The 12,244-nt window shown below is 32.0% G+C and overlaps 1 protein-coding gene across 1 annotated transcript in view; it reads left to right on the top strand.

Annotated features, from left to right (window-relative positions):
* Positions 1–5,804: 5,804 nt before the first annotated feature.
* The window catches only part of LOC101893284 (GATA-binding factor A), a 77,888-nt gene continuing 71,448 nt past the window's right edge, over positions 5,805–12,244 (top strand). The window contains exon 1 of the mRNA XM_059118174.1: positions 5,805–5,926. Within this exon, the coding sequence (XP_058974157.1) occupies positions 5,906–5,926 (21 nt within the window). The 5' untranslated portion in view covers positions 5,805–5,905. The remainder of the gene's footprint in view (positions 5,927–12,244) is intronic.

Raw genomic sequence — 12,244 nt, 5'->3', positions numbered from 1 at the left:
GTTAATATTTTGTATTGGACAAACGGAGTGAGCTAGAATTCGGAAATTTTGAATGAAAGTCACTGATAAAGTGCAGGGTAGATGTACCAAAGGGTTTTTGGAAATTCGAAATTCGATGGTACTAAATTTCTAAAATGGTACCATTTGAATAATGCTTTGAAATAATTTTAAAAACCATTTAATTTTTTTTTTTAATAAATAAATTTAAAAAATCAAAGGCTTATTATTCAAAATATTTCCAAAAACATTTGAAATATTAAAAAAAAAAATCTTTCCCTTTGAAACAATTGAAATATTTTCAAAAATACAATTACAGCAATTGTTTTTGAATTATTAAAAAAAACCCTTTCAAATATTCTCCAAAATCCACAAATATAGCAATCTTAGAAATGTTGTAAAAAAAATATTTTTCTTTCAATTATTTTTACATATTCAATTATTTTTCAATATTTTCTCCAGGTGTATTAGGAAATTGTAAAAAAAAACCTTCACATTTGCGTATTACCATCCACACCAAAGATACTTCTTGCACAGATGTGTGTGATGACGACGACAACGACGCTGATGATGACGATGACGATCGGTTGTACGATAAGGAAGGCAAATAAAATTGATACCCACACCTTTCACACGCACATCGACCACCACAGCACCCCTCCAAAAAAAAAAAAGGATCTCTGGATGGAGGGACGAAATCAAGAATGGCTGACTACTGATATATATCTCGTCTAAATTGGCTGCTTCACCACCGCCGATGTAGATGAGGAGCTAAAAACACCTTTTTTCTGCTGCTGCTGCTGTTGCCAATGTGAGACATTCAAAGGTGCCAGTGGTGGTTGTGGTGAAGATGCAAAATACAAATATTGGTGGTTGTGGCATGCCACATGCCACACAGTGACTTTTTGTTATATGATTTTTACAACATGCATCGAAATCGTAATGGTGTCCAATGGAGGGGGATTTCTTTGAGTTTTTCTCCTCCTTTTTTTTTTGTATTTTGTAATGGTGGCTCAAATGAGAGGTTGCAACATTTGTGGCATATATATATATATATACTTAAAATGAATTTTTGGAATTGAAAATTTGTGCTTAAAAAAATAATGATTTTTAAAAGAATTTTCTTCTTTAATATGAAAAATAATAGCAAATGCAAAATAGTATCTTCTATTCTCATTACCAAGTAATGAGTAACGTAGGCACAGAGTGTGGGTAATGTTCGCATCATGAATACAAATTATAAGGTCTTAGTTCAACACTAGCAGCGGACAAGTAAAAGACAGGTTTGTGGTAAAAATTAAAAAAACAAAAATCTTTTCCATTTTTTGTCGGCCTTGAGCGATTAAAGATTTACTTCTTATTTCGGGTGACATGCCCTTATAAAAATGGGAATGTAGTTTGTTTTACGATTGGCTCGAAAACTTATTATTTGGTAATGAGAATTTTTGCATGGAATTAACTGTTTTAGAAGTTTATCATTTTATGTATTTGGAGGCGGACACAGGATAACACTCGAGGGTAGGCACGAAGTAATATTTTTACCAAACGTAGATCAAGTTGTAAGATGGCCAATGTTGGTCCACTTCCTTTGAGTTTTCCCAAAAAAAACAAAAAGTTTTTTATACCCTCCACCATTCTATATTAACTTTGTCATTCCATTTCTAACTCCTCGAATTACTCATGTTAGACCCAACAAAGTATATATTTTCTGGAACAAAATTTCAAATTTCGTATTTTAAGTTCGGATTCGGTAGTACAGCTGTGATAAAAAATTACTCAAACAAGACGACGTTTTGGTATAGCCGTATAATTACGGTTTTCATTTAAGCTGTATTTTTCGCTAGTTTTTTTTTAATTTTTTAAGTTCCTTACAAATGGTGGAGGGTATTAAATTTTCGACCCGGTTAAACTTAGCTGTTTTTTTCTTGTTGAATATTCAATGAGTTGTCTATCTGGAGTATTCACCCCATTAAATTAATTCCCTCCCTTTCCATATTGAGTTAACCATACCATTGCCGGAATAAAATCATGACATTGGTAGTGATCAGCAAATATTGCAAAGCTGTCAGTTTGGTTTTAAAAAACAAAACAATACAATGAGGGAATACTTCAGATCAAAAAATCAAAATTTTTATATAAAATTGGGAAATATTGGCCATGTCGTTCTAATAAAAAACATCAACATCTTTAATAAAAAAACAAGTAAAAAAGCTATATAAGCTATAAAGCCGAACCTAAAATACCCTCCACCAATTGGAGCGAATTTAGCAATTTTCAAAAAAAAATCCGTCGAAAATTCTGCTAAAATCTTAAATCGTGGGTCTAGACGTGGACCTGCATAGGCAACATTTGTTATAAACCATTACAATATTCAAATGCGAAAATTGAAAACAAAAAATGCGGTGATTAACGTAGCTATAGCTATACTAAAACGTGGACCTGCACAGACATCTGTCATAAGCTGTAGTACCCATTACGAACTTCAAATACGAAATTTGAAACAATTTCAGTGAGTAATGTCGCTAAGATCATCAAAATTCCGAATATCGGGAGTAGCGTTATATGGGGCCTATACGAAGACGTGGACCTGCACAAACAATTTTCTGTAATATCCATTACGAATTTCAAATACCAAATTTGAAACAATTCCGGTGGATACTGTCGCTAAAAGCATCAAAATACTGAATATCGGGAGATACCATAATATACGGCTATGCCAAAACGTGGACCAACATGGCCCATTTTCAATATCAAAAGTCCTGCAGATATAATATACATTTGAGTACTTCAATTCGTTCGGAAGCTAGAGTAATTTCCACAGACGGACGGACATCGCTAAATCGACATAGAATTTTATGCTGATCTATAATATAAATACTTTGAGGGGTTTAAAATGTATATTTTGAGGTGTTATAAACGGAATGACAAACTTAATATACCCTCCGTACTATGGTGTAGGGTATAAAAATGCCGACTACAGGGACATGCCGAACATAGGAGCACTTATCCTCTACTTATAGCTCTGATTTAGGTTATGTAATTTTTCAGATTTTAATTTTTTTTTTTTTTTGTATTTAAAAGATTCTATTTTATGCACACATAGTTTCTAATAATTATTTGTTTTTGTCTACAGATTTTTTATAATTATTATTTTTTTTAATTTGGAACAGTTATGATCCAAAATTTCAATATTTCCCCAGCAGCTGGCATTTCAAAACAAAACACATAAAATGAATTGCCAACATTGGTCTTTTTTCCATTCCCATTCCTGTTACCCATCTCTCCAACAACCAAATGCTCTCCGCAAAAAAAAAAAGAGAAAAAAAAAACTTGCCTAATATATATTGGGACTAAATTATTTTCAATAATTTTAATTCTAGATTAGCAAACCTTGTAATACCTTATCACATACACATGTTTATGTGATATAAAAAAATATAAAAATAATAATTTATTATCCATTACATTACTTCCTATTGCAATTTTCATAAAATAAAACATTATTTTATACCCAGGATAAAAATAAATTGTTCTACACCTATATCAAACTATAGCTGGTTTGGTTTCATTAAAGAAAATGTTTTTTTCTCTTTCACATCTTCAAATGCAAAAATAGAGTCATTAATGGCCTTACCAATCGCATTCAATCTCCCATTAGCCACTTAACTACCTTCAGTTTTTATGCACCTCATTCAAAACAAATTCTCTCATTTGCAAACTCTCTCGTGCTCCTAGAAAACATACACACCAAATGCAATACAATTTACACAATTACCATATCACACTGAAGATACTGCACATCTAAAGCCCCACAAAACAATTGAAAAAACATTAATGAATAACAACAACAACAACAACCAAGTCAATTACCCGCAAACCAATAAGAAACGCATATCTCTAAAGGGGAAAAGGAAAAAAACAAAACAAAACAAACACCCTCATTTGGTGGCACACTCACGCACGCATACACTCTCAATTCACATAAGTTCTTATTTTTATCGTCATCATTGCATGTCTCTTTATTTTCGTTTTTGTTCACATTACTGATATGGTTGCCCCCATTGTGTTGTTGCTGTTTTTGTTATTCATTAACTAAAGTGGGCTGTCCCCAGAGAGATATGAGCAGCCAAACAGAGAGAGCAGCAAATGTGTTGGCTGGTAGTGGTGGTGTTTGTGTTTTGTTGGGAGAATCCAAAACATATCTAAACAACAAATCAATTGTGCTCATCAAAGAGCTCCCCTTTTTTTTTTTTGAATTCAAGAGAGTACACAGTGAGGGAGAGAGAGAGCGTAGTGTGCCCATTTGCAAATGCTAGAGTACTGAGTGGCTGAGTTTTATTAAGGGGAGATAAAAAAATGCTAATGCTACTCCGCATTATGGGAGACTCATGAACGGTAACACCCACTTTTGATAGCAAACTCTCCCCGTGTGTGTGTACGTTATTGCTGCTGATATGAAGAGATTATATTGTGGTTGTTGTTTTTTTAATATGGCAAATAATAATAACAACAGCAACAACAATATGGCAATTGTAATAACACGTTGAAAATGAGGAGCGAAAACCAGTTGTGGAAACAAACAAAGAGCCCTGCGTAACGAAAGCGAACAGAAGCATTAATAACTGCCAACAACTGAGCTGGGCCAGACTTGTTGTCCAACCGGAAGCTTGAGAATTCGTTGCCGCCGTTTTTTGTGCCGTGCCCCTTTTTTTTTAGTGATTCTTGTGTGCTGTGGAACAAATGCGTCCGTCGGTAAAAAAGCAAATGTGAAAAAACTTGTTTCTGTGGCCAACAAAAGTGTTTTAAGGCAAAAGAGAAGAAACCAAAAAAAAAAAAGAAACTGCCGTGGTTTCAGATAACTCCACCATCCAGGCTCCATTTTGATTTGAAGATTTTTTTCTGCGTTGCAGCATCTTCTGCTACAACTTCACCAATACAAAGATAAAAACTCACAAGGAGAGCAAAACAAAGAAAAGGAAAAAAATAAACGAAATGAAATCACATCAAACTGTGGGGTGTCTCCCCAAAAAATAAACGTGTTTGCGGTTTTATTTTTGCCAAGACTCTGTTGGTTTGCCAACCACAGTTGTTGTTGTTGTTGGCTTGCTTCTATGCATGTATGTATACTTTGTGCTGCTGCGGCTCCCCTCCTGAGGCTATTGTAAAATTAAATTCGCCAACGCTATCTAGTGTATAATTGACGTTATGATTATCAGGCGGAAAACACGCGTAATTCACAATTTTTTTCATTGAATTGCTGCTTCGAGCCACAAATATTTAAATTTAACGCCGGTTTTAATGTGAATTAAAAGCGAAAAAATGTTTAATAAAATGAAGTGCAATACTTAATATATCATTAAATGATTTCTTAATTAATAATAAATAATACAACTTACCACAAAATAGCATTGAATATAACTGCAAATAGGCAAAAAATAAAATTAATGGTGCAGATATATCAAATCATTACACAATAAATTTAAACAAAATATTAAGGAAACATAAATTTGTCACTTAGAAAAAAAAAAAAAAGAAAAACAAAATAAATAAATAAAAAATACCTATGTGAATTGTGTGATATTAAATAATGAAATATTTGTAACTAAAAAAATGATATGAAAAATATAGTAAAAAATCTCAACAACCTGACATAATTTGTAATTATTGGAATTTTACAAGAAATACTCATTTTTTTAATTTGAAAATAAACCGAGATAAATACAATGTGCTTAACATAAATGAATATATTATTACACAATATTCCAATATAATAACAGAGTAATAAAAAAACAAATATTTTTTGACGAATCAAGCATCTGTTCCCTATGGAAAATCCAATATCGAGGAAAATTAAGAATCTCTAAGATAAAGGAGCTCCAATTTAGAATACATACATTATTCCAGTATTATGTATGTTAGCTGGCCAAAAGTGAGTATTCATTTTTTCAAAATTTTAATATCTTGAATATTTTTATATTTAAACGTCATTCGATGCTTAAAAATCTAGAGCGAAATTCAAGTCCCACAGAAAGCATTCTTTTCTCGAAACATCATTTCTCCAATCATGAATAATTATGAACTATCCTATTTTTGGGGAAATTGGTTTAAATTTTAAACAGTTTTTATACCTTCAGACTCATAAGGGTATATAGGGTACACATATATCCTATTTTTTGGGGCTATTTAGATGTGTGAGCCCAAATTCATTTATGTCGTGGGTTATTACTTTTCAAAATATTGAACTTTTCTGGCAAGGAACCAGAAGGCGTGGACCGGACCGGATCACATTCACTACTGATCAGGAAAGTACAGGTGGAGTACACTGTGGCCCCGTCCCCTGCGAAATGGTTACAATTCTGACTTTTTCATGGGAAATACACATTTTTTTTACCAATGAATTCTTTCTACCTCTTCATTTCTGCATATGTCCCTGCCCATGACCTAATGCTGGAAGTTTAATGAAAATTTGTGATTCCATGTGACAATATTTAGAGGAGAAAGTACGAGAAGAAATAATCGATATATTACATCTTCTCTCCAGATATAGTGATACAGTTCATTTCAGTAAATCTTTAAATTGAACTAGGATATTACTGCGTATGTACAATAGCCAAAGTACGGGTGAAATAAAAAAACTGCAACAAAGTCAAACTCCATAATATATTTTTTTTAATTTTATTGAATGAAAGCAAAAATGTCGAAAATAGCATCAAATTCTGGAATAAGTTTAGATTTGTTCGAATTGGTCACTTTTGGCACGAATTATGGCCTTCAAACGGCCAATGAAACCGTCACACGCTACCCGATTGTTGCTCTGCGGTATTTTGGGCCCATTCCCGGTGAAGCGCTTGCTTGAGGTGAACTACACTTTGGTAGTTTTGTTTTTGTGTCAACCTTGCTTTCTAAAATACTCCATACATAATTGTCCAACGGATTGGTATCCGGAGATTTTGGTGGCCATTGTGCGCTGGAAATAAAGCAAGGAACCTCATTTTTTTACCATTCCTGGTTGGTGCCAGCTGAGTGCTATGGTCAAAATGTTTGCGTACCCAAGGCTGTGATACACCCTCCAAAATATTTTCACGATAATATTCCGCATCTATTCTGATGCCACAATCGTTTAATACGAGCAGAGAGCGGCCATCGGCTGTTATAGCGACACACACCATCACCATGGCCGGCGCTTGAGTTCTGGTGGCCAACCGAAGGTGTACATTTTCAGCTGACCTCTTTGGCAAGTTAATACCATAATTTTGTTTGTTCACAAACTGCTGGGCAACGAATGTTTTCTCATCGGAGAAAACCAAATTCGGCAGTTCACTATTTTCGGCCAAGCGAAGCAACACTTTATCGCTTTTAAGTCTATTTTGTTCTGTTGCGGTGTAAGATCTTGCACTTTTTAGAATTTCAATGGCTTTACCCCGAGCTCATTTTTCAATATTTGCGAATGGAATATTGTGATATGTTCAGCTCACGAGCCGTTTTTCGGCCACTTCGACGCGGGTTTCGATCAAGTCGCTTCTTTATTTTTCGAACCGTTTCTGCTGATGTTGCTGTTTTCTTCCGTCCACTTCCTTGACGTCAGGCTACGCTACCAGTACCAGTATCACGGTAACGAGAACGATGGTACGAGACACAAAAGATTTATTCACACTTAAATGCTGGAGTGCTTTAACGATAGCCACTTGTGGTTTTCCAGCCAAATAAAAATAAATCACACTATCACGCTTGAATTCCATCACGAATAACTTTTTTTCTGGAAATTCTCACCAAAATGCTTTTGTATGATTGTAAACAATATAATGAGCTGTCACTGGAATAATTTTAAAAGCTGTCAGACGATTGGCTTAGAAATAACTGCAGTCTGAATTTGGTTACAGTTTTTTTTTTTTCATATCACCGTGAAAGAGAGAGAGAGGGAAAGAGAGATAGAAAAAATCTCCAAGTAAAAGATACGAAGTTATTTTTTACAGAAAAAGTAATCGAGCAGACCTCATCGCTTGACGTTACGAATAACGCAACCAAAAAAACAAAAAACCCAGACCAATATTACCATTCATTCATTGACGTACTTTAAATGTTTTGTAAAATTAGACTGCCATTAATCAGCATAAAAATGGTGGTGTCAGTACCGCAACCTTGGGATAAATATTCATCATGAGCTAAGAATATATCTATTCTATTATATCTATATTCAAAACAATTATCTCATAGGATTGGTAAGCATCGAGTATTTAAAAATGACCACATTTTAATTGTTGGGTCTTACAGTCAAACACGAATAAAAAGATTGTGTTGGGACCGTCACATACTTTTCAATTTTAGATTACCACACAAAAAATTAAGGAAAGAAGTAGAGCTAAAAGTAGAAGACACGTGTATTGGAGTTTTGAAAGTTCACACCGCAATGTATTCCAATTAGAAGGGGCAAATTTCCATTCTTCCACACTTTTAGAAATTTTCGATTAAGATTCCATGGAATAGTTGCATTTCAGGTACATAGTGTCTGCGGCAATTTTACTAAATACAATACCAGGATTATTTTGGTAGAAAAATTTAACCCTTACGCGTGCCACCAAAGAGGTCTTGCTGGTCCTCTTCTCAAAATATAGTTCAAAACTCATAACAACGGTATTGTAGCAAGTCAAAATATTCTACAAAATTAGTGGACCTAAAATTCTACTATAGGCTCTAAAATAGAGCAAAAGTCTAAACGCCTGAAATTCAAAAATATTAAAAACACATTTTAGGCTTAAAGTCATACCTTATGAGAGTTTATGGAAAATTTTCCAACAAAGCATCGTTTCAGAATGATGATGCCAAAGAAAAAAATATTCAGCATCAAATTTTACCATAAGTCGCCAAGGAGAGGAAATCTATATATCCATTATATATCCAGAAAATATTTGCAACAATTTGGTCAAAAAACTGAAAAAATTTTGCTAATTTTTTATTAATTTTCCTTGGCTTTTTTCGACTTGAGGCATGAAAGTACTATAATATTTTGTTGTAGGAAGAAAGCTTCAAAATAAGAAATATTCTTCGCAAGATTTCACTATAAGTCTCCAATTAAACTTAATATCTTGGTATACTACGTTTTAAGAAAATTACATTCGAAATCTAACTAAAATCCAGGTATTTATATGTATTAAAAACGCATTTTAAAGGCATACTTGAGTATATGCCGAATTCTCCTACTTAACAACATTTTAGAGGGATGACCTTAATGGCAAAAATGTTCTGCATCAAATTTCACTATAAGTCACCAAGGAGCGGAAATCTCTATTACCATTACACATCAAGAAAATATTAGCAGCAATTTTGTAAAAAAACGAAAATTTTTTTCATAATTTTTTTTTCTTAAATTTTTCCTCGCCCTTTTCTGACTTGGAAGTACTATCAAATTTTATTGTAGACAGAAAGTGTCAAAAAAAGAAATATTCTACACAAAATTTCACTAGAAACTTCGGAATAAATTATATTTCTAAGTTGGATAGTTTTTAAGAAAATTTCTTTACAAATTTAGATATTAAAAGTGAAATTTTTGAATTTACCTTTTTTTACTGCTAATATAACACGTTTCTTTTCTAAGTCAATATCTCCCATAATACTTCATTTTTTGGGGTAAGTGTCAAAGGAAGAACTATTCTACACAAAATTTCACTATAAATCTCAGAACAAACTATATATCACGAATTAATAGTTTTTATGAAAATTTCCATAAAATTTCATACATTAAAAGTGAAAAAATATGAGTTTCCTTTTTTCTACTAATATAAGACGTTTCTTTGCTGAGTCAATATCTCTCTTAATACTTCATTTTTTTGGGAAAGTATTAAAGAAAGAAATATTCTACACAAAATTTCACTACATATCTCAAAATAAATCATACATCTAGGTCTAATAGTTTTTATGAAAATTTCCATACAAGTTCACAAATTAAAAGTGAAAAATTATGACTTTACGTTTTTTACTGCTAATATAACAAGTTTTTTTTTCTGAGTCAATAACTCCCTTCATACTTCATTTTTCGGGGAAAGTATTAAAGAAAGAAATATTCTACACAAAATTTCAAAAAATTTCTCAAAATAAGTCATACATCAAACTTTAATAGTTTTTGAAAAAAAATTATTTGCAAATTTAGATATTAAAAAAGAAATTTATGACTTTACGTTTTTTATTGCTAATGTAACACTTTTCCATTCTTATTCAAAATCTCCCTTAACACTTAATTTTTTGGGAAATGTGTCAAGGAAAGAAATATTCTACACAAAATTTTACTAAAAATTTCAGAACAAAACATATATCTAGGTTTAATAGTTTTATAGAAAATAACTTTTCAAATTTAGATATTACAAGAGAAAGTTATGTGTTTATGGCTTTTCTTGGTAAATTAACACGTTTCCATTCTAAGCCTAAAATTTCACTCAATACTTCATTTTTTGGTGGTAAGTGTCAAAGGAAGAAATATTTCAGATCAAATTTCATTGTGGGTCTCCGTGGAAAAGAAATTTGTATATTTAATATATATCATGAAAAAGACATAATAAATGTTGGTATATAATTACTTTTTTTGTTTTCGAAATTTTTATATTTTTTTAAATTCACTACAAATTTTCTTATAGTTTTCCTGCCCATTGGTCAGTCTGAGTTGTAGAAAATTCCAATTTTATGAAATTGATAGAACACGGTATATCGGTCAAACCCCGAAATTGAAAAGTTGAAAATTCCAAGTGGATTTGGCTTGTCGATCAAGTGTCGTGTCGTCGAGTGTCGTGGTTTATAGGCCAAACTTCTCTAAAGCCTTTTCTATAGACTTGGCCACATACAAAGATACCTCCAGTAGTTTAAGTTAGTTTAAAAAATATAATTTACAATTTATTTATGAAAATTTATAAAAAAAGCTTTGAATTACTTCAGGAATTATTGATTTTAAAAATGGCTTATGGAGGTCAACCTTTTGGTAATTCATTCCTAACCCACTGGTTTTCTTCTGGCCATTTTAAAATTATTATTTTCATATTAGAGTAGTCAGTTTTTGGAACTTTCCATGGTCCTATGGACTAAGTAACTGTTCATATTAAAAATAAATTAATAAAAACCAAACATGTTCCACTGTATTTGAATCTGAAATCCATGTTGGCTTACCGCAATGACCCAACAAATTGACAAATGGGTTTTATTTCTCTTTGCTCATTTATGGTTGGCCAGCCATCCATCCGTCTGCCAATGAGACAAAGATAGACTGACCACTCATTCGGCCAGCACTTAAACATAAAAATATTAACACATTTCAAATAGCCAACCACAAATAAAAAAACTAAAATTCGTTAATTGGCGATTATCTTTTGTTTAAACAATCATTGTAGAAATGTTGATAAATGTCATTAAAATGTTATTAATGGGAATTTAATTAACTTGGCTTTTGGCACATATGGCTGTTGTTGTAGTTTTGAAAATCCGTTATTGTGTTGGGCTACCTGTAGTTGGTATTGTTAAATTAATAAATCATGTCTAGCTGCTGTTGCTGCCCCTGCTGCTTCTGTTGGACACAATTTAATGTTTTTTAATTCCATTTTTTATTTATTTATTTTTTTTTTTTTTCAAACAAAAAATGATTTCTCTTGAAGCCTTCCTTCACATGTTTGTTTTTTTTTTTCTGCAGACAATTAAACCTAATGAAGTGTTAGATTTTTTACACACACACACACACACAAAAAGTAGCAAAATTTAAGAACATTTATAATTTATTTGTTTTTGGTAGCTGCGGTGATTAATTAATTAATCATGGTTATTTTAATAAACTGAAAAATACAAGGCAATGTCATCGCTGTCTCTTATCTATTTAGCCACTGTGTATAAGGTAAAGTAGACAGATGCTATTTTTGTAAGGGGGTGGGGAAATTAATTGTTTATTTCTTGGATTTTTTTTTTTTTTGATAATTTTATGAAAAAAATGTTTTAATATTTTTAATGGAATACATAAAGGTGTTGGACATTTAATATGATTCCAGAACTTTAAAGTATATTTTATTATTTTTAAGAACAAATTCAGTTTTAGTGCTATAAAAAATAATTACAGGAAAAATCCAGGAGATTGTAATTGTGGAACTAAAAATAGAAGATACGTGTATCGGCGTTTTGAAAGTTTACTTCGCAAAATAACCTAAAAAGAAGGGGCAAATTCCCATATTTTAGGAGAGGAAATATTCTTTTTTTAATAAGTTGATGCAAGTATTTTTATGAT

This window comes from Musca domestica, unplaced genomic scaffold (assembly GCF_030504385.1).
Source record: "Musca domestica strain aabys unplaced genomic scaffold, Musca_domestica.polishedcontigs.V.1.1 12, whole genome shotgun sequence".
NCBI lineage: Eukaryota > Metazoa > Arthropoda > Insecta > Diptera > Muscidae > Musca > Musca domestica.
The sequence above is the reverse complement of the archived record's forward strand: the minus strand, read 5'-3'. Positions and strand labels throughout refer to the sequence as shown.